Source organism: Pipra filicauda, unplaced genomic scaffold, assembly GCF_003945595.2.
Source record: "Pipra filicauda isolate LSUMZ 115617 unplaced genomic scaffold, ASM394559v2 scaffold277_size1012519_pilon, whole genome shotgun sequence".
Classification (NCBI taxonomy): domain Eukaryota; kingdom Metazoa; phylum Chordata; class Aves; order Passeriformes; family Pipridae; genus Pipra; species Pipra filicauda.
Window position 1 is genome coordinate 257,536 of NW_024104395.1, and position 23,987 is coordinate 281,522.

The 23,987-nt window shown below is 36.7% G+C and overlaps 1 protein-coding gene across 3 annotated transcripts in view; it reads right to left on the bottom strand.

Annotated features, from left to right (window-relative positions):
- Positions 1-217: 217 nt before the first annotated feature.
- SCAF11 (SR-related CTD associated factor 11) overlaps positions 218-23,987 on the bottom strand; it is a 48,930-nt gene continuing 25,160 nt past the window's right edge. For all 3 annotated transcript variants that reach the window (XM_039382613.1, XM_039382612.1, XM_039382614.1), the window contains exons 4-16: positions 23,339-23,416; positions 21,544-21,647; positions 20,427-20,494; positions 19,709-19,764; positions 17,958-18,029; positions 17,322-17,428; positions 16,300-16,389; positions 14,925-15,031; positions 8,589-11,078; positions 6,559-6,902; positions 4,002-4,220; positions 3,464-3,583; positions 218-3,086 (exon numbers count right to left, since the gene is read on the bottom strand). In XM_039382613.1, the coding sequence (XP_039238547.1) occupies positions 2,958-3,086; positions 3,464-3,583; positions 4,002-4,220; positions 6,559-6,902; positions 8,589-11,078; positions 14,925-15,031; positions 16,300-16,389; positions 17,322-17,428; positions 17,958-18,029; positions 19,709-19,764; positions 20,427-20,494; positions 21,544-21,647; positions 23,339-23,416 (3,984 nt within the window). In that variant the 3' untranslated portion in view covers positions 218-2,957. The remainder of the gene's footprint in view (positions 3,087-3,463; positions 3,584-4,001; positions 4,221-6,558; positions 6,903-8,588; positions 11,079-14,924; positions 15,032-16,299; positions 16,390-17,321; positions 17,429-17,957; positions 18,030-19,708; positions 19,765-20,426; positions 20,495-21,543; positions 21,648-23,338; positions 23,417-23,987) is intronic.

Sequence of the window (23,987 nt, forward strand, 5' to 3'; positions counted from 1 at the left end):
GTTTTGCCACATGCATTTGGGTTATTTTCAGCTCGGAGCACCTGCAGAGTGGCAAGGCAGGCTGAAGACTAACTTAAAAACAAATGAGATGTAAAGGAGGGGGAGTCCAGAGAACACAGAACAAGATAAATGCATGTGCACAGAAGTGATAGGAACTACTTTGCTTTCTGAATTAAACCACTTGAGCCAGAGTCATTTAAGACCAAACACTGCCAGCTTAGTGAAAAGAATTTATTAGAAACTGTTAAGCACTACACAAAACTAGATTTTAGAGTATTTTTTCAGTAGACAGCACTCCAGCCATATGCTACATACACCATACTGTGGACTTTGGACAGCCACTGTGCTCGTATCTTTAGGATGAGACGTGCATGCACAGTGAGACGGGAAGAAGTGAACAGAAAACCCTTTTCATTTGCCTAAGTTCACAGAAGGTACAGAGTTTTGTAATTGTTTTCCTCAAGGCAATCTGGATTGAAGCAATTACCTATACCCTGGAGGCACTGAGAGGGCTCAGCGTCCCCACCTCTCCACCTTTGGTGCTAGTGCATGTTGGGACTTTTCAGTACAAGGAGTTTCAATAAATAGAAATACAGCTTTCATACTACTTTAACAAAAACTTGGCCATGAGGTTGCAGTACTCGCCTTCTCGGGCAGCCGCACCAGCAGAGACCTTGCTGCTTTTCGGGAAAAACAGGAGGAGAGTCTACAGATTAAGGCAATTAATGCATTTTTTTAATTCAGCATAGAAACTGTAACAAACTGCATGTTTTCTGATAAGTTCCAAAGAATTTAATCGTAAAAAATAAAGTTACTGATCACATGCTACTCTGATATTCTTCATTAGGTTCTGAAATACAGTGGAGCATCACTATAGTCACTGCCCCAAAAACATGGCAGCCAGTGACAGCTTTTCTTCCAGCCAGGAGCTGCAAAACAAGAAATAAATAACCACTCCCTTTTCCCAGTTCAAATCCTCTTGTTATTTCTTCCCACCCAATTTCCACCTGTCCTCCACAAGGGGAAAAAAAACCCCATAGAACACTTATCTGACTCCTGAAAGGAGCTTTATAGCAAGGCTCAACTGTATAGAGTAAAAAACATATAAAAAGTAATTAAAATCAAAAAATTCAGAGAAGGAAAATGTAATAAAATACGCATGGCGTGATAAACCAGGATAGACATAGCAATTTGCTACATTTTTCAAAAAGTGCTAACCAATTTTAGCTTAAAATAGTTCAAGAGATCTTACAACTTGCTACCACAGTGTAAAACTGAGTATTTTGAAAAATCTAAAACCTGGCTTGACTGTAGAAAATGTATTATATCTGTTTCTAATTTACACAGCATTCGTATTTAAGCACATAAAAATAAATATAGACAGTCAAATGCTTCAGTAAGTCTGCAGAAAGTTATAGTTAAAATCAAGTGATCAACTGTTAGGACAAACATCACATTTTTATACATATCTCTCCCTCTATAAACCACATGTGTGTGTGTACAGGGGGGCATATTCCTTATTTCATCCTCAGGTTTCTGCAAAAGTTACTTACAGGGTGAGACTGTTTTCTGCCAAGAACAGGTAATTTGGGAACTACTGGCTACAAAGAGGTAATTTCTCAGAAAACTTGACTGATACTTTCTGTCAAAATGGTTTATTCCTGCTTTTGGGCCAGGAGACCTAGGGCTGGACCTGAAGCCAGGCTCAGCCAACACCAAAGGTTATGGCATGGCACGTCTGGAGGGCTAGTGACAAAATTTTAATAGCACTGTCTAAGAGTAAGGGAACAAATGTCTGCTCCTCACCCAAAGGAGGAGGACCCCAAGCTGTTCTTTCCATAAGGAACACAGCGTTTCAGCAACCCTCCCTGCTGCTGCTCAGTAAAACTGGTTTTACCTTGGGTGTAATCATTCCCCAAGCACATTCAATGATTACACATCTGCTTTTTAAATGCTTGTGGTACTTCTAGTAATCTTCCTACATAAAAGTGCCCGGGGAAGCAGGAAGACACAGGACTTCCAATGGCACAGCTTCAACGATACCAGTCTGGCGATCCATGCTCCAGTCCCTAGTTAATGAGGAAAAGCATTATGCAGCTAAGACTGGCACAACTGGGAGCCTAATAACGAATTCCAGCTTTCCTGATTTTACTTGACAAAGAAGCTGGTTTCTGTTTCTGAAGATCCAGCTGTAGTACACTAATTCCCTACTAGCTAAGGGCAGGGTTAGATGTGAACTGAGGTGGTCAGTTTGTGGTGATTGAGGGCTTTCAGCACATAAAAAATATTCAAGTTATCCCACTGTCTTGAAAACAAATTGAAAAACATCACAAACAATACCAAGCAGCATAATTTTTATTTGGTGTTACAACAGATGTGCAGCATCCATGCTTTTGGGCACCACGTTTTACTGTTTATGATATTTCTTTTTAAAATCTAAACAGTTCTTGTGTTCAGACAACTCCATGTGCCTTTTTAATATACACATTGTGAGCCCTGCATTCAGCCTGTCCAGTTAACGCTAGAAATATTTGAGAAGGCAATTAATTATTTTATCTTTGCTATAATTAGGGAGTAATCAAAAGAAAAAATTTACTTTAATCTGACTGATTACATGTACTGTACATACCTGTTCCAAGCCCAATGTACTCAGAAGTTTCTAATTTAATGAACTGTTATTCAAGTCAAAATGCTGTACATCTAAGTATCCACACAATCGTACATTCCTAATGATTCTTCTTTACACCTTTATTCTTTTTAGACATCTGTTTTTAAAAAGGAATAAAGAAGTTGCCCTGCAGATCTATATTTCTTTAGAACAAAACATTATATACTACCTTGAAAAATAATTTTATCAAAACCAAATTCAAATCACTGTCATGTACAATTTTCAGTTAACGGTTCATGTTGAAATTGCACTTTGCGGATAGAATAAAACTAAAAAATGAAAACATATTCTATTTCCTTTCACAGGAAACTGCCTCTTCAGGATTTTTCTTCCGTGAATGTTTGTATTTGTCTACATACGCTTTTACTAGATTTGCCACTTTTGCAGAATTAACTTCTCCACTCTTGCTATGACAAACCTACAACAGTTTTAAAGGAAAAAAAAACAAAAAAAACACTTGAAACATTTCTGTTGATTTGCAACAATTCCACATTATTTTTCATTTCCCCAACACCCCAGATTTCTTCATCCTAGGCATAACACATTTAAGAACTCCTAATACCTTCTGATGGCTTCTGAAAAAATTCTGAATTCCCATTCAACTTTTCCACACAACAACTGAGTTCTGTTTTGAGGAGCCAAGAAAGCTCTGCTGGATGGAGAAAGACTGAAGGTATTTTTGTTTCTCCTGTTCCCACTTTCCATCAACTACCAGCTGTTCCCAAGAACAAGAAATCCACCCCCAACCCTGCCTCAGTTGAACTGTATGCATCTTGGATTACTAGACCAACTTACTTTATCTACAGCTTTCCGCACAATTTCTTTATATTCTTCCTTAGTGATGTCTTTATTTTGGTAGAAGGGTTTAATAGCTAGTTTGACCTCTTGTGCCGCTTTTTCTTGAATTAACAATTTCTGATGAGAAAATAAACCTGAGTGTTATTTTTCACCCCCTGCTTGTGTATCTTTATCAATCACAATTTAAAACTTCACAGGAAAAAAGTTTTTACAGAAGACTAGACAACCCTGCTCCCCTTGCCCACATTTCAGCTCTCAAGGGAGATGCCTGTGGTCTAAAAGGAGTCACCTTGGCAGTCTGTGTCCTACAGACACCACAAAAACATTACACACATGATGGTGTCGAGTATATTACACTGAAGGGTTATTGTCATAACTTGCTATTTTGTAGTATATCAAAATTTATACATAATTTTACATAATTTATACATAATTTTATCTAAATAATTTTATATTAAAATATTAAAATTTATATATTTTAATATAAATATATAGAACAGTGTATATATAAATATATGCTGAGCTTTGAACTTGCCTGGTCCTTCTTCGAGCTATCTGCACTGGCTTCCACTGTTACACTTGCTTTGTTTTCTCCCAGTTTTACAGCTGCATTAGAGCTCTTGATGTGACCCGATGATGTTGCATTACCCGAACTTGGTCCCTGAACTGTTCCCGCGTTTCCCAGGACTGCTGCTGGAGCAGGCAAGGCTGGAACACTCATGTTATTACTTACATGAGCAGCATTTGGAATACCCTGTTTTAAAAAGTTATCAGTAGTTAATATTGTTGTTATTCTTCCATATGGCAATGTGCCTTTCTAGGAGTATCAGCTGCTATAGAAAGAGCACAAATACTACATGCTTTGGTTCATTACCTAATTTCCACACTGTCCATTATTATGGAAGCTACACACATTATATTAGAGCCACTCAAAAGACAAGAAAAAAAAAGAGCTTGAGAAGTGAAGCCTCCTCCGTATCACTGCTGTGGCTGCCAGATACTTGCTCTGATCCCAGTGATAAAACAAAGTACCCTGCAAACAGGTGTGGAGGGTGTTACCACAGCAGGGGGGGAAGCAAGTTTATGGCTGCAGAACCTCTCTATTTATCAGAGATCTGTTTTGTAAATCAGATTAACTTTTTTTTAAAAAATCAGCACTGAAACACAAAAGCAAAAAGATACCTGAAACCACACTTGCATTCCTGCAGGCATTGCAGATACACAGGAATTGGGAAATAATGAAGCTCTCAGACTTCAGATAGAGGCCATTTTTAGCAAAAGCCCAGAATGCATCCTCCCAACACGTTTCTGGCAGGCCACACTAAATGCTGCTTTTTCGCAGGTAATCAACCATTACTTTTTACACATCTGCATTTATCCAGATGAAAAATAATGAAACAGGAATTTGAGCTCTTTGGAAAGCACACAGAAATGGAGCTGTTATAATCAGCATGCTAACGCTCACCAGCGCAGTCTCTTAGTTTTTCTTTCAATAGGAAGGACAGGTGGAGTCCTGCTGTACTCAGTCATTTCTATTGTGCTACCACTGAGGACTTGTTGAATGAAAACTCAAGAGAAAAAAGCAGCAGCAGCTCCCAAAAGCATTCAGGTTCACGGACACCATTCCACAAAAGCAGTTTAAGAGCAATAAACATAAGAGGGGCTTTACAACAAGTAACTCTGTTTTGCAGCCATACACAATCTTTATAGAAACATATTTATTGCTGCACTAGATACTAATTTCAGAGATTTGTAGCCTATGTTCTGACTTCTTACACTTCTGGAGGTTAAACCTACTGGATTTCCAATTTTAAAATGAAAATATTTTAATTACAGACAGCAAGCTTTAGTCAAATCAATCTACCAGCATTCAGTTCCAGCAGTAACTTGCTGGTTTACCTTGCAGTGTAATAAAGTATTTCATATGGCCTGTAACCCCACTCTATTTCTGACAGCACTTATCTCGCCTTGTTCTAAGTCAATGAATATGAACAGATAACAGCAGTGGAAAGTGAGAACAACGTAGGCCATTCATCAGTTCACTTCAAATCTTTAGAAATGATGCATGAAAACAGAGGGTTAGAAATCATTTGTTCTAGAATATCACTTTTTCAACCTGGAATGCAGGGGAAAGCATTTTAGGTTAGGACAGGCAGCAACAAGAGAAAAGCACAAACCCCAGTCAATCCCTGAAGAGCCCTTTACTTATCACAAGTGCAGTGTTACATCTTCTCACAAGGCCACGCATTCTCCTCCAAGTTATTCATATTCCTTTCCTTGATATAAAATCTCTTAATATAAACAGCTGGCTACAGGAGGATACATACACAAAGGTGGTTTTAAGATATCTTGAAAGGCACGAAAAAGTGGTCTGACCTGCCCCAAGCATGGCAGAATGTTTTTGAAACTGGAGAAATAAAGTGGGAGTTCGGTCTCAAACAGGGCATGCAAACCCAGGAGAATCAGGCAAGAGGGAGGAAGTACAAAACTCCAAAGAAGACTTGGAAATGATCAACAAAAAGGCTAAAAAGATTAAACAGGATAGAAAATGTATGTGTGGGAAAGCAGCTGAGATAGTGACAGTTGGAGAATGGAAGTATGGAACAAATGGCTGCCATGCAGTACTTGGTAATTTTCCTCTGCTGATAGATCCCATGGGATGAGAACTGTAACAGAAGTTTAGGTCACTTCCTACATGCTGCTGAAAGGGGATTCAAGCATTTCCTAATGCTTAAAAATCAGGTTTGGAAGGGGAAAATCTAGTTTTGGAAACAGTGCACTTCTAAGAAGAAAAAGGTAATGGATGACACTGATGAATTTCTTCAGTGTTCCATTACCAGCTGGAACAGCTCGTTACCACAGCAAGCCAGTTATGGTGGTGTGTCTTATTATTCAAAAGCTACAGTCCCAAAACAAACCATATGCTCATGGACACTTCCACTTCAAATTTGGTGTGTGGTGGCAGAAAACAGGCAAGAGAGAAAGAAACTGCAAGTATATATTTATCAAGACTATGGTATTCAAGACAAGAAACACTTAACTGATAGTATTTCACTACTGCTCTTGCCATCATGGCTTCTGGTAAAGCATACCTGCAATTGTTTTCCATCTTGCTGTGATGCAATGTAGCTGACTTGCTGAGATGGTGGGGGTGGAGGTGGAGGCGGAGGTAATCCCTGAGAAATATTTGTGGGAGCAGCTACCTGTATGAGAGGCACTCCAGCAGGGAGATGCATGGGCATTGGAGGGTGGATGTTGAAAGGATTTCGTTGCATATTCATCAAGGGAGGATGGACACCCACTGGATACGGGAAGATATTCATAGGTTGGTGCTGTGCATTCACTTGTGGCATTACATTCATTTGTTGCTGCATCATATTTATTGGTAACTGAGAACCATCACTTTGCTGGTTGCCTTGGTCTTTGGGGTTTGGATCTATCAAAATCAAAAACAGACAGCATATGAAGTAGAAGTTCTGTACTTCATAAAGCAAAAGGGGACCCAGGTGTCTAAACTCTTCATTAAAAAGCTTTATATACTATGAGTCTTTTCAAGATATTGCATTACATTATTACACAGCACTCATCACCACACGTCATGGAGCCAAATGCTAGTTTTCCAAGTTTAAAAAGTTCAGGTTACTATGGCAGCCTGCATTTTGAATTTCTGTTTTCTCTACTTGTTCCCATAAATTATTTCACCACAATGAAACTGCAATTTTTCACCAAAGAGCAGGAAGACAACATAATTCATCCAGCTTCTGCAATTGCAGGTTAGTCATACATTATCATATAGGCAATTCTCTGCTCTCCTTTCCCTGATTCACACACACTCACTCTGTGCATTTCTGGTAATTACAGAAATACTCTGCTGGGATTTTTTCCACTAAACAAAAAAACATCCTCAAACAATTTAAGAGATGCTAATATTCAGAAAAACTTGTTCAAAAGCCCTGTAATGGTACAATAGGCAAAGCCTAGAAGTAAAAATAACCTCTTGGAGTGGCACTTCTTAAATAAATTACTTTAGTATCCCATTCTCTCTTCAATACAAGTCAAAAAGTTAAAATCCAGATACAAGCATCAGGCCTTCCAGAAGTCAAGAAATTAGTTTGGAGAAATGACTGGTGGGCTATAATTCAGACATCCTTCCCTGAGAATCCCTTCCTTGAGGAACCCTGTCATCTAATTCACAGGGACTTAACGCATCAGCCCAAATCCTCATTTTTAAAGATCACGGGATAACAGAATCACTGAGGTTGGAAGGGACCTATTAAGATTGCCCAATCCTCTGCTCAAGCAGGGTCAGCAAAAGCAGGTTGCTCAGGAGGACCAGGTCATTCAGAACCATGTCATGATGCCAACCCAGCCTGTCTTATCCAGTTATGAAAGACTGTTTACTATTCTCAGCTGAATTCAGGTTTCAAAAGTGAATAACAGCATGATTGTTCCTGAACTATATGAAAAGGTCTGTAAATCACAAAATGCTTTCAATTACAGGTTTGATAAGTTTTCCCCGCAGCAGACTGAAGGTTGACAGCATTGCCTCAAAACTAAGCCACAGACGCAGCTGTCTCTGAGGGAGAAAACTGCTGGCATGTGGGATAAAAATGGACAAAAATGAAAGGCAAAACAAGGGCAATGCAAATGGGTTTGCATTTATAAATTTCCCTAGATTTTTTTAAGCATTTAAAGAGGACCATGCTTATCAAGGAGCAAGATAAACATCAACACAGAGATTTGTCATCTCTAAAATCTGCCGTGTGGGTTTGCACAGGCAAATTCAAGTCTTCTTGGAAATAATTACCCTTTTTAAAAGTTGTGTAGATGCTAAAAGTAACCATGAAGAGGAAACGCTTTCTCTTCAGCCAAATCCATTTACTTGAGCAGCACTCTTCAGATGCGAAGTCCTTAAACCCAGACTTTAAGAAAAATCAAGAAGCCATCAAAACACAAGAAATCCTCAAACTCCACACCTTAACCCCTCCATATTGCAAAAAGACTTGGATTCACCCCAAATAGTTTTGAAAAACTAATCAGCTCGAGATAGGACCATGTGACTAGGACTTGGCTCAGCTCCTGCAACTGTGACTAAGTTACTATACTTCAAAACCATTAATACCTTGTTCAGGTGTCTCCTCTTCTTGCCTCATTCCCCATCCAGACTGTGGGCTTGATGAATTGCGTCCCCTTCTCAAATAGTAATTCTGCACATCAGCAGGTAAAGTCTTTCTTACAGCCCAGCTGGATGCAGATGTCCACCCAGATCTGTCAGCAGGTGTATCGAACGAATAATCTTGTTCATTCTTACGCTTGTAGGTCTGATGTTCTGAGAACCTTGAAGCTTCATTCCCAGGACCATCTGAGTTCCCTGAGAGAGGTTTCCTGTTTTGCCAGTGATTTTCACTCTGGTCTCCATACATGAAACCACCTCGCCCACGCCCACCTCGTCCACGCTGACCTCTCCCTCGATTCGGAATCCAACCTGAACCAAAGTTTTTATTCCAAGATTGTCCTGAATTATCATGCCTGCTGTCTTCCCAGTGTGTTTTCTCTCTCTCTCTGTTTCTGACTTCAGGAACAGAGTTTATTCTTTCCATTACCCAGTCTGGACAATCATTCCTCTGCTTGTCTGAAGAACAAAGATCATCATTGCTTTTTTCTGTACTGTCCTTCTCTCTTTTAAGATTTTCATTCTGTTTCTCTTGATCATTTCTCCTGTATCGATCATTTCTTCTCGGACTCCTCCAGCTGTCATTTGTCCATCTCTCTTTCCATCGAGGTGAATGACTTTCCCTCTCACTTCTAGAGAATGAAGAAACTTTACTTCTTGTCCTAGATCGTGATCTTGACCTAGACCGTGACCTAGACCACCTTCTATTTCTTCTTTCTCTGTCATGATCTCTTCTTTGACAATCTCTATCACTGCTTCGAGACCTAGATTTTTGCCTTGGAGACGAATCCTTAGTTCTTGACCGAGAAGATGATCTCCTGCTTTCCCTGACAGTTTCCCTTTTGGGAGATTGAGATGGTGTTTTTTTCTCATCTCTGAGTGTTTCTCTCTTTGGAGAATAAGATAAGGACCTCCTTCCCTCCCTCACAGTTTCCTTCTTGGGTGATTGTGAGCTCCTGTCTCTGTTCATATCCCTTTTAGGGGATGGTGATTGAGATTTCCGGCCCTCTCTCCTAGAAGGAGACCAAGTTGTCGATGGAGAATGAAACCTAGATCTTCTAGTTCGAGTCTTTTTCTCTTTTTTGAGTTCTGGCTGGCACTCTCTTTCTTGAGGAATAGCTTCATCTTTTTCATCAGAAATTGATGCACAGTTTCCCATATCACACTGTAAGGAATTCACTTCTCCTTGCTCTGTACTTTCAGCTGGTGGTAACTGCTCAATCTGAGGTTCATTCTGGTCACTGCAAAATGAGTCACAATCCATTGCTATCATTTCATTGTTATCTTCACCAAAACGTTTATGTCCAGCATTTACCTGGGGTGATTCTGAAGTTCCACCCTCTTCACTTTCTGAAATGGCATTCTCTTTTAAGGATTGTTCTGATGTACTGTCCACAGAAATACTGTGTATTAGCATATCTGGTTCTTCATCTTGAAGAGTCTTCAGACTTGCACAGTCTACTACTGGTTTTAGTGCAGTCTCAGAATTAGCTATTTCCATGACTTTGGGATGATCAGACAATTCTCTTCTGGGGCTCTCTGACAACTGATCTTTTCCCAAAGGTTCTAGGTGTTCCAATGATTCATTTTCTTGACTAGCTATGGGTTGGTCTACTGTTGTCAAAGTTTCTACATTTTCCATTGATTCATTTTGAGGACTACATGACGTCTGATTTACTTTTTCAAAAGTTGTATGGTCACATACATCATCTTTGGGACTAGCTACTGTTTCTGTTTGTTCAAGAGAATTTTCACAAATGTCTTGATCAGTAAGATCTACTTTTCTTTCAGTAATACCTTTTACTTCAGATTCCTGACTTTCACCTCCTAAAGTTAGTATTGGAGGTTCTTGGACAGAAAAACTTAAATCCACATTGCCTGAAGTATCTTCATCTTGGTTACATTCCCCTGTAGTTTCCTCAATTTCTGCATGTTCACTACAGCTTTCCAATCCATTAGCAGATTCTGTCTCCCCATTATTCTTCTGTGCAAGGCTTGCATTGCTGCTTTCAATATCTGACAGATGGTCTTTATCCAACGTTAGAACTGCTTCAGACTCAGCAACATCATCATCTTCCACAGAGCCACTGGGCGATTTTTCAGAACGTGCAGAACTTCTCAGTTTCTTTTTCACCACAGGTGTTTGTTGTTTAACTGCTCTTTTAGACTTGCGTTTTGGAGGAGCCTTCTCTGGTTCTGAATGAGTTTTATTCAGGGATGGGTTATTGCCGTCAGAGGCACTGCAAGCAGAACTGCTTGATCGAGGTGAGATCCGAGACTGACTCAGAGTCTCGGTTTTGGTGTTTCGTGCAGACCTTCTTGTAGGAGTAGTATTAACCAATTTCCTCCTACTTCCTCTAGTGCCAGATGAACCAGAAGTTTCCTTTTTCTCTTCTCCTTCTTGGGTACAAGCAACAGCATATCCTTTGCCTAAAGATTCTAATAAAAGCAGAACACATTAAAGTTTGATAATAACCATTTATCCAAACACAGTTAAAAACATAAAAGGGTCTTCTGCAGATTAATAGATATCCTCAAAATAATACAGTTTAAGATTTAGTATGAAATACTGCCACAGCCTTTGTTGGTTTTTTTTAAATGCACTCTGGTTGTTTTAAAGAACAGAAACAGGTTAACAAAGTGACACTCCAGGCAACTAAACACAGGTTTCAGGAACACTGCCAACTACATGGACAGTAATGGCATTCACAGTGAAACTGTTATAGATATTGCTGCTCAAAAATAGCATATAATTTGTTAGAAAAGTAATGAATTAACCACACAACATTATTAGCATATGGCAGTTCCTGTTACTCTGTAACACAAGCCTGTTGGCAGTGAAGGTCAATACCACAGAAAGGGACATTTTTCCATGGCTATCAGTGGACGATCACATGAGAAGCAGTTGATCAGAAGCATCAAGGACAGCACACCCCTCTACAAAATCCAATTCCAGACAGTGCAAACTTATTCATCAGTTATACTGCAAACTGGACTTAAACTCTGCCACAAGGCACCTAAAGTGCCTGCAGCACCTAAGGAACTGCATAAGGCATGCAAGTTTTGAGGCAGCCTACAGTGCACCAAAAAAACTAAAGCTGTACCAAGAATGACTAAATCACACCCAGTGATTTAGCACTAGCAGTTCTTCTGTTGATACTGCACTAATTTATTTCATGCCATCTACAATTTGACAAAAATCTTTGTAGGGAAGCCAATGGTTATATTCACTGCAGAGGAAAAGACCATACTGTTGACACCTAGGAAAGCTTATGGTGGACAGCTCAGGAATTAAAGATTAATGAAAAATAAGTAATTATACTTGAATTCAGAACTAAATTAATTTCTTGAGAAGTCCATTAATTTGTTTCATAGTTTGTGTAGATTTCAGGAAGCATCAATAATGTGGTGTTTAAATGAATTTCTTTTACAGTTCCAATTTCATATGCAAATAGTGGAAACTTGCTAAGAAAGATTAATTGGTATGGATTTTGCAATGAATTTATCACATCATAAACGTGATTCTCTCTTTATAACATTATTTCCCATGCTTTTGCTGCACTAAAATATTTGTTAGTGTATTCATCAACAGATTATATAAAGGATAGGAATAAGAAAAGTAAGTAACAGCAAAAAAAGCTTCTTTCTACCATTTGCTACTTTATTAGCAGAATAAAAAAATGTATGACTGTATTAAATGCAAACAATAACTTCAGAAAATTAACTCCACAACCACCTTGCTAGCCTTTAAAAGAGCACAGGAATATAATCACATCCTCTGACCTTCCTAGCAAACACACAATAACATGGGAAAAAAAGCCCAACAGTGGATTTGGTTTTACCATGTCTGCTGATCAAATTACCACTTTAAGATAATGAAAACCAATAGCATCAATTGCATAGAAGGTACCATGTACTTAAAAGAAAATAACTCAATGGTAAAGAACTTCCAAAGGAATTTCAGGTGACCGACACTATTTCAGGTATCTACCGTAACAGTCTCACCAATCATTTTGTGACAAAGTGACTTCACAGTGGTTAACCACCACTTACTCAGTGACAGGTGGCTGTCTCAGACTAACCATATCTTCAAACCTATTATAATAGCCAGGAAACCAAGTCAGACATTACATGTCATCACAAATTTTTAATATCTGTGATGCTTTTCTTCAAGGGGGAAGAAATTGTCTTCAATAATAAAAAAAGCCCAATGGAATATAAGTGGAACGTGGGAATCCTGAGAACTAAAAGGCAAGTTATTTTTCTAGCACTTTCCAAGTCTACCTAAGAAGCACAACTGCCTTTTTAGCATTCCTTACCACTTGTTAAATTTTAACAGACAAGCTTCATAAGCTTTGGACTCGGACCAAACACAAGGTATTTCAGCTCACTGACTATTGGAAAATATTTTAATCACACAGAAGAACTGCATTTTGTCAGCCTAAATCATAACGGTATTCACAGATTCACTAATGTATTTTCAGGTCAAATTAATGAAAAAGACTATTTGATGGTAAGAAACAACAAAAACTGCAGCAGCTGCAGGGACGATTCAGGCAGTACAGTTACACGACCATCATCGATATTTGAACGCCTCCTTGTACAACCCTGGAAGCAACTGTCAGCTATTACTCTGATGCAAAACTGTACACTTTAGATGTGACCAAGAGATGAGGGGAGCATGAAAAAAAATAAAATGCTTATGCTGTGATCTTTCAGGCATAATTTAGTAAGAAGCACAAGAACCAGTCTGCATCTTTTTTTGTAAGCATCTATTTCCTTCGTTCTCCATCTTTTCAGAAAGTCAGTGTCCCGGTTCCTTCATCTCTCATAATTCCTCTAAGAGAAGGCTTTGCTTCCTTCTCCTTTATATATATATATTTGCCATGCATCTCTAACAGTATTCAGGTTAGGTTTCTCCTTGCCATGTCAGTCTTTTACTCAGATGCTATAAAAAAACTGAAAGGGGAAATAACATTCACTCAACAGAATGTGACCAAAACCTCAAGAGACATCTTCATATCCACCATCCCCTAGTTTCACTAGGAAATTTTAAGACGCTTAGTTTCTGCATGCTCCTTAATCTGTAGGAAGTCTTAAAGTCAAACCTGAATATGATGTAAAGCTCTAGTGTCAACTACTGCAATGTTTTAAGATTCAATCTTAAAATTCAATCTTTGTCCACAGTACAAGTATCAAGGTTCTAACCAAGAAAACTGAGAAAATTCTGTTCTAAATATAAATTTTTAACACTTCTGGTGCATTCTAACAAAAAAGCCTGACTATATGAGTAGAAAGGTGAAGGAAAGTCAAGAAGTATACTACTAGGTGCAAAGTGGTTAAGGATCAGTTACATTGCACTGCCAAACATCAGAGGTGTGAGGAAGCAACCTATCCATTTTTCACTGGGAAATGTGGAGGTGAAATATGTACCTTTAAAAAGAATGAAAAATATGAATGATAAAGTAACTTTTCTATGATCCTTCTATCACTTAAGTCCTTCCAGCAATTTACTTCCACACAATTTTTGTAAGCCAAGGGACCCAAATCTGTCTTACATCTTTGCCTACTAGTCCAGTGAAAGCGGTGTAATTCCCAATTCAAAGAAGGTATTAACTCTAGCCTTAAAAAATAGCTCTCCATTGTTTCCACTTCTTTGAACTTGTGCAGCCTGCTGGAAGAGGAACTACGTTCTTACTCAGTATGGAGAGAGAGGCTGTTAAAAGTAACTGGAGGAAGGCAGCTCCTTCCATGTTTTGTCTTCTGCTACTTTCCAGACAGATCTCGGAGCTCTAGTACTTTGCAAGCTTTTGCCTTGTAGAGCTTGTAGACATACTGAAATAGATCCATACACTTCACTGTTTCCTAACTAACGTTCTTCTCTGTCAGGAAACGGTTTGTTCCTCACACTGCACTATATACCACTGAAAACATCAAGCCATTCATAACACATCAAAATGAGGTTTATCCTTGAACAATGGGAAAAGAAGAAAGAAGAGCACAAAAGAAAATAAAGTGTTGAAATTAGAAATGGGTTTAAGTTACATACTTATTTTAATCTTCTACTCTGTGAAGAAGTTACACCAGCTTTGGGGTGGATGGTTCATGTTCTGTACTCCAATTTCAGAAATGAACTAGCTGGTTTCAAAACAGTACCAAACTGTACCAGAACAGATTTTTTTTCCCTCATTAAGTGTAACTATATGCTCTGTTTAATTTCTGAGAATCATATTTTAATGATACTCCACATGAGCTATAAATAAAACTTACAAAAAAAAAGTTTACCAAAGTTTTCCAAAGGCCTGATATTTGTTGGAAGAATTGTCTCTGCCACTGCAGTAGAAGTGAGAAGAAAGGTCTCAGTTTCAGCTCCAAAAGACATTAAAGGAACTCTGGAAAAGTAAAAGCAGTAACATTAATTGTTTTAGTTGTTTGCAGGAAGTTTTGGAAACAAAATGTGCAAAATCAAACCACTGGGCAACCAAGCTACTTCCAACTTTATCACAGTTGGAAAGAAACGTAAAGCTGACAGTGAACAAAACTTTTCTTCTCATATTTAATTTCAGGCTCCCATTACTGCCTAATCTAGTAAAACTCTTTGAGTAAGGTATGTTATGTTCAAGCAATATACATTTGGCTTTCTTCAAAGCCAAAGATAGAACAGTAATAGTCTACTCCAAAGCAGTAGGTTATACCACTGGAAATGAATTTCTGAACACTGATTTAGTACTTCAGCAGAACAGTAGCCTTCTCTGCAGAAAAATGAGAAAAAGTCCATATGACAATTTTTTTTTAATACAAACAAAATAAATACATACTTATTCAGACTCCCTCAGCAAACCTTGGGCAAAATCAGAGCTTAGTTATAGATCTACAATTTTTAAGTCATCACTGAGTTGGAATGAAACTTTCCCTAAGGAAAAGTACATGTAAAATATTTAAATTTATTATTTAAATCTTTAATTATAAATAAAAAACCTCTTTACTTGCTATTTTGTCTTTAGCCTTTATTTTTATGCCGAAAAAACTAAAGAGATATGTAGTGAAATTAAATCATAGACAGAAGCAACTTCTTACTATGTTATTTTAAAATCAGTTATTTTCATGCTTCTGCTTCATATTCATGAAAAAACCCTTAGGGCATGTTTTAACATACATCTGCTTTCTGACAAAAAAAAATTATTTTATATTCTCTGTTTCACTTGATAGAACTCCTGTTAGCTCTGTCTAGATGCATTTGTTATACAGAAAGATGTGATCGAACCAACCCATGAAAGGAGGGTCCAGGGTGGTGTAGGGAATCAGAATCAGACTGATGTTAAAGTAAACACAGTCTGATTAGAAATAATGTAAAAAGCACATTGAACATTAACTTCTAAACAGAAAATATATTCAAACTCACATTTATGTGAAAAAGCGACATATTAAGATGCGCAAATCAGTGGAGTTACTATGCTTGTTAAGAGTACCAAAAAAAAGTACTAAGACATGCAGAAAACAATCTATTGATGTAAAAATACTAACTGGAAAATATGCAAAAATTTAACAAACACTATTTAGTTTTATGAAAATGATGTTCTATCTAAAAAGCAATTTAAAATAATCAAACTCTAAATTTGAAGCATTAAGATCCTTTGCACTATGAATCCAAAACACACACCTTTCAACTCTAGCAATCACAGATGAACAGGACAATTCCAGTTCTTGTCTCTTCTGTCTGATCCCTGCATTGACTTCTGTGAGTTCTGTACTGAAAGACAAATTTCATACAAAAAGTTACAAAAAGTAACTTTGTATTATGACGATTTTGTATTTCAGTAATTGGTTCTATCAATGACTTTTTAAATTTAACTGTATTAGAACTTTCAAGTCATGATTAAACTATGCATGGTTATTGCTTAGAGGAAAAACACAGTCACACTAAACATAAAAGAAGTCCTAAATAAACAAAGCAGATGGAATGAAAAACAGGAGATGAAATGTGTCTTTGGGGACCTGAAGGATGGAGAAACTTTGCATCCTTGACAAATTAATTCTGTTGTATGCATGGCAAAAAGTTTTTGTCTTTTACCAACAGCCAAAAACATACAGACATAGGATTTTTTTTTTATTAGTCCATATTATCCAAATAATATTCTTCAGACTGCTCTTTTTCTTCCATGTATATAAGTATTAGGCTTAATTAAGTATTAAGTATTTTGCTTAATGTAAAATTGCTTCACGGATTTCAAAGTATTTAAAATCATTTTAAAGAATTCCTCTTGGAATCAAGGAACAACAACAAAGAAGATTGTTTCTGATACAAACCAGGATATTCAATGTTAATTGTTTTGATAACTGCTACTGTAATAACAAGGCTAAGCCTTTCCTATCCAAGGCTTCAATTCAGCAAGGAATTTAAATATGAACTAAAAACAAAAGTCCTATTAAATCAATAAGTTTGAAATATTTAAATGTGTGCTTCTGATGCTGAATACACAACAGAAATTCAGGTGTGCCCTTAACAGTACTCACTTTAAAATATTTGTGTTTATCCTTTAACTGCTCTTCATTAATGAATATAAGCCCTGTCAATCTTCAAAATATTTCAAGGCAGTATATATACAGGTAGGAGCAGAAGGAACTAAGGAATCCACAATACAGTAACCCATCAATTTATATGAAGCACTAGTACACACTAACCAGTCATTTCTACAGCTAAAAAAAGATTCTTCACTGCTATCACTGGCCAGAAGTGTGCTGAAGAAATTAGTTCTGATGCACTCATTCCAGCAGGTCTGTCTTCTGGGCTACACAAGAAATAAATTATGAATTAAAGACATCCAAAATAAAATAATTAACATTAAATACATGAAGATGCACCGAAATTAAATTATGTCAGTAAGACTTTAGCTCATAAAAAGCAGGCAACATAATAGGTCCATAGTTATATGCCGAGATCTGCAGTTACAGCAAACAAATTTTCACTATTCAGCCTCTAAATTTCCAACACCTGCTCTTTGCAGATAAACTTTATATTTTATATAGGCTTCCCAAGCAAAATCTTTAGTGCTCCATACAGAAATTATGAATAAATGAGCCTGATCTTTACTACAGCACAATTCCCATTTCTGCTACCTAATGCACCACAGTAAGCACAGTGTTAGCACCTTGAGACCTGCACAGCAGTTCACCCAATGTTCTGCTTCAAGTAACAAGAAAACCTAACGTGGGTAGCTGGGATTCTCCTTTGCCTTCAGGCAGAATTACAAAATTGAAGATTGACTGGTGTGTCTGTTTACTGGGCCCTCCCACAGAGGCACAACACTCAGAACCCACTTTGTCTGCTGTGTGCTGGCACATTGCCTTTTGCATGTGTGCAGTCAGCTCTGTTGCTGTGTACTGGACCGGCTGCAGGGGAAAAAACAAAAATCAAAACCCAGCAACAAACGAACAATAATCCTCCAGATACCCTTCCCAGACTACCAGACTGAAACAACTTACACTGACCCATTTCTGCCACAGCACCTAAAGGGTTCATGCCACCTCAAATCTGACTAAAACATTGCTGTTCACTCGCTATGACTGGTATTTTAAAACAGGAACTTAGACTCTTGCCATAATTTTCGTTCGGTAAAAAGAAAAATAAACTTCATAATTGGATATATATAAATATGTGTCTCAATATGCAGTCATTATCCATATGCTGCATCAAACTGTGGCACAGAGAGCTGCTTTTGCTGGGAACGTGCCCTATTTCATCAATGTGCAAATTTTAAGTTTTGCCTAAAAAAATTGTTGGGTTTAAGTTTTATTTCAAGAATACTATGAATTTGGAACATTATCCAGATGTTCTACAAATGTCCTTATGAAGCAGATGTTACTACATCAGTGCTTTCTTTTAAATTCTTTTAAATTTTGAATATTTCTTGGATAATTGAGCCTTGTACCTCCTCCTGAAGGTTTTTAATGGTTCTCCTTTTGTTTATGCACTTTTTTTTTGCAACAAGGTACCATTTGAGATATTAATGCTATTAAATACTTCACAACAAATCACTGAAACTAAATATGAAAGCATTCATATTTAAACCATGAAGTTAAGTTAGAGGCTGATCTACCATTAAGCCCTATCTTTCCAGTTCAAACCCTCTGAAAGGTACCTTTAAGTTTACATGATAACAGAACCAAAATTTCTAAATATCTGACTTAGAAGGGGAAAACTGGAGCTAAAGATATCCCTGAGAACTGTGGTGTAATAAGCGCCAAATAAAAGTGACAACTCAGCCCCTGCACTGCATGAAGCAAGGCAGTAGGCAAAGCAGGGACCCAAACACAGTTTTTCCTCCAAATTTTCAGACTTCATGTAAGACAGAATGATAGAGAATGATGGCATTTACACTTCAGAATTAAATTTATGGCCTAAAACTATTTCATGCAAATACATATACTGGTACAACTATGAGTAAAGAAACCACTGATCAAAAACTTGTGTCCCAGAGACACAAAGTATTTTTGAAAGGAGGGATGGTAGAAATGAAATGAGAGCCTTTACAGCTCCTTATAACTTTGGCATCTTGTAATCCTGTGTTTACAGGTTAAAATTTATGAACTAAACAAGAAACCTGGAAAGACACTCTTGTCAGTAATCTCAAATGAAAAAAACCCCAACCTGATGCAAACTATAATGTCCATGGCTTATTCACATAACAAATTACTTAGTTAATTACATCTATGTATTTTCATGTAAATAATGAAAACCTTCATATAGTGGTGCTTGGCTGACAGCTTGTAGCTGAAATCATCTTCCTTTGATGAAGATAGATAAAAACAGGATTCAGGATCTTACAATGTAACATCCTAATCTAAATGAAAATATTTATCACCACAAAACTAAACTTAGTATGAGAAATAAGCTCGTATAACCTACACTATTTTCTAATTACCTCAAGACAAAAAGAGACAAAATAACAAAGTCTGAATCATACTGAAATTAACAAATAGAAGTTAACCTTAAAAATAAGCAGAAAGGTAGTCTTAAAAATGTTTTAATGAAAGAAGGCATTTACAAATGTTTCATTATCAGAACTAACCTTATTTATCTTCCCAGACAAAGCTTTCTTGTTTCGTTTGTCATACAAAATATTACCTGTGTGGAATAAGGAACAAAATTTTGCTCTTAACTTTAGAATATTAGCTCTTGATTGTTTGTTAAAATCATTATTGCAATGGGAGGTTATTGAAAATGTGTATCTCAAGTGCATTTACAATGTTTACATACAAACTGAGTAAAATGAAAATGCACACACCTTCACAATAGCTTTTTAGATATCAAGCAGTTTTTACCTCTTCAGATATTTGCTTACTTTCCTAACTTAGGAACAGACTTAGCAAACAGTACCTATTAAGCCCCTCAAAATGGCAGCTCCAAAATACAGCTAAGTGCTGCTCGTGTCTGAACTCTCACCAAAAAGCTTCCTGTGAATAAAGCCTAGTCATTAGCTGTTCCCAACTGTTTGATGCAGAAAATGACTTGAGGCTGAAACCAAATCCATTTCACTTGTGACTGAAATTGAAGAGGCAGTTTCCCAGTAAAATAAGAACATGAGTTTCACACACAGCAATTCCGTTCTAAAAGTTCCACACTTCTATTACTAGGTACTTGTGTTTTATATACAAATGTAAGCAATTAAAAAAAATTAAACTGGTGCATCAAGAAAAGAAATTCTAGAGTTCCTTAATGAAACACAGCCAAATTCCAGCAAATAAAACACAGCAATTCTAGCAAATGGAAGACAAATACCAACTTACTGTATTTTTTCGTCACAACTTTGCTTAATTTTGCTGTTAATAGCCCTCTGTTTGGACATACAGCTCTTCTGCAGGATCAACATAAGATATTACAAAAGTTATTTCTGGGCATATTTAAGCTAACACTTCAAACACCCAAACAAAATCTGCTCCTATTTTACGAAATTTTTATTTTGCGCACATAAACCAAGTTCTAACTGCTGTTAAAACCTGATCTTGTGTGATGAATGTCATCTTCCATATATTAAAAGCTACAGTGCTTCAAAAAGCTCACAGATAGAAAAAAAAGAGGAAAGCCTATTTACACAAAAGTTAATATCGTGTATTAAATCTGAATGCTCAATTTTGCTTGATTTCATGACAACATGTGAAAGACGTTATAACCTGCTTCCCTAAGTACTTCTAAGAATACCAAAATCAATGATGATTCATAATGGTGAAATTTATTTATTTTCTTTTCTGTAGTGAACTCTGCTTCACATTAAATCTCAAGAACTCTGTATATTTCATCCATTCCAATAAAGACTGACATTAGATTAGCACTATTTAGTGAAATTCAGCTGTGTAATCCTGAGCTTCCCCTATACAATGCAGCAAATGTGATAAGATTCTCACAAATGTGATTGATAAGATTCTCACAATAGAAATGTTATTTCCACTGTTCCCTCAAACACCCACTAGAATAAAATTAGTTCTTCATTACAACTCTGTTTTATAGTTGTAGAGGAATGCTAGCAAGGCTTATGATAACATGAAAGAAAAAGCGATATTTGTTTAAATAATCAAAGGAAAAGACTTATATTGTTAAAATGTGATATAGCCATAAAATATTATTTCAAATTAATATGAAATTTGTCAGAATTGCTTGAGAAATGCAACTTTCACAGAGCTCAATGCAAGATATACATTGCCCTTTACTTATTGCTTGCTATTTGAAGTATTCAGGTGGGAATTATAGCTATGATAAAAGTAAAGCTCAACTACCGCTGATGAAAATTAAGCTATTTTAAAATAAAACTCATTTAAAAAAATTTTGAGGCTGTACATTTTAAACCAGGTTATTGTATACATTTTGAATATTCCAATTCAAATGCTTGAAACTACATGGATGACCAACCTCACAAAACTTCTCATCTTCATATGGCTATAAGTTTCCTTATTGCAGGCACAGGTTTCTTCTTCTTCTTCTTCCTTCCTCCTTTGCTGTTTTTTAACCTGAACCTGTATTGTAAAATAAAGTCAATCCAATCTAAAATCTCACTATACATGGGCTTTAAATTCACTCAAAGACTCTTCCAGTCTACACAGAAAATGAGCTCAAACAGAAGGACTAGAAACCATTTCAAATCTTACTATTTTGATTTCACTGATTGGAGACTCTTTTTTTCATTTGTTTTTCATGAAATGGAAAAACCCCTACATCTTGATACATTATTGGCAACGCCTGGAGACACATACTAATTTCAGAAAACCAAAAGAATCCATTCAGACTACCACAGCAAGTATCCCAAAGCTATTCACTATCTTTCACTGAGAATCTGTAAGCTAAGTTTTTTAAACTAAGTTTGTTGCTCAGAAGACACAGGGAAAATGCTGAACTACCACTCAACTTCACACGTTTTCTCTAAATTAAAACACATCAAATTCTTCTCTAGAGTAAAATAACTTCTGGATTTTATACAATACTGGGGTTCCACACCTTAAAAATTCTAAGAAAGCAATACAATTTTTATTTCATACTACGAATTCCTTCAATGGCTACACTGCAATTGTTTCCATTAGATACTTGGTATTTCCTCATTCTCAAAACTCGGCTTTCTACGCAACTCCTTAAGTTACTAGCATTCTAATTCTGAATATCACAAAGGGAAAGCTGCCAATGTCCTGATAGCGCCGCTGATGATGCTGACCACTGTGTCTGCATTTCTGGGTACACATTCCACCTTTCCTACTGCTCTGCTGGCTCTTTTTCAGAGCAGGACCCTTCTTCTCTGCTCACCTGTTTAAACTGCACTTCTACGAACAGAGAACCTTTTGAACTATGTTTTGATACAGCCTTTGCACTCTTCCAAATGTAAACTTCAGTTTACCCTATTTCAGCTGCTTCCCTGATTCTTTAGAAACAAAGATAAAACATTCAAGCATGGTTTTCTATGAGAAGGAAGCATCTGATTGTGATTGCCAGGATGGTGTCTTTACAGGTGACTACCTGGACCTCGACAACCACAAGAAATGGGTAGCAGGAGCCTGTTTTCTAAACATCACAAAATGCAAAACCAGCAGCTCGTGAACTACTTATAACCATAATTTCACCACAAAATTTCAAAATTGTACACAGAATTATCAGCATCTTTATATATATATTTTCAAGATCATCTATTAGAAGTTTTATTTTGCTACTTGATAAACTACTCTTCGTATCAGTTTTATTCAGAAGAATTGAAAGCTGAAAAAAATTCAGATATTTAGGTCAAACAAGGCTCAGCATTAATTGATTCCTCTTGCCTTCATGTGATTTTGTCTGGGAACTGGAGGCTGTGAACATAGAAGATTCACCTCAGCTAAAAAAGAAGGCAGTATTGCACGATAATTGGTATAGCATTTACAAAACCTAGTTTAAAAAACACTTTGAGACCAATTACTATACTTTTATTCTTGGATATATCAGGAAGGCTCAAAGATACTAGAAAGTAGCAACAGCAGCTTTATGATTGTTATTACTACTGTAAATACTTGCTTTGAAAAAATAGTTAAGAATAATTCCTAGCTTCAAATATGTAACAGAAGCATTAAAACAACAATTATTTTTTTATTAAAGCCTATTTAACACAAGATGTATGAATAAAAGGCTTCAGCATAACTCTGATGCTCCTACAGCTGAAGTTATTTAAGAAAATAAGTCTGGAACATACCTTTATCTGTTTGTCCAATGCATCCAGCCTGCACACTGCTTGAAAGGGTCTGCGATCGATAGGACACGAAGCCTGTGTCTGAAAAATTATTTTTGTAATTACAAAATTTGTAACTAAGAGAAGTCTTACTTTTCTATACTTATATTTGCTATTATAGTAGGTTACAGAAGAACGCAAAATCACAACTTTTTCACAGTAAGAATGCATTTGAACACACAATCCATACACTCAGTATTTTGTTTCATATAAGCAGTTTGTTCCTTGGGGAAAAATCTAAAGGAAACAAGAATGTAACACAGAAGTTGTGTTCAAAAAAGGAAAGCATTTTACATCAAGCTACCTGCATTTTTTCATTTTTTAATGCTTTTTAGGTAACTGATTTTATACCAATACGTGTCCTGATTTTGGCTGGGATAGAATTAATTTTTAATTCGTAGCTGATACAGTGCTTTGGATTCAATATAAGATTAATGTTGATAACACACTGAAAAGCATGACTTCATTTCTTACTGTTCTTAAGTTTATTTTCTTAATTTTATTTTCAACTGAAAGTGTGTTGGGTTGCGTATCCCCCAAAACCGGTAAGGTTAAAAGCAAACAGGGCAACACCTTCCCTCATCTTGCTTATCTATTTGACCATACCATATCT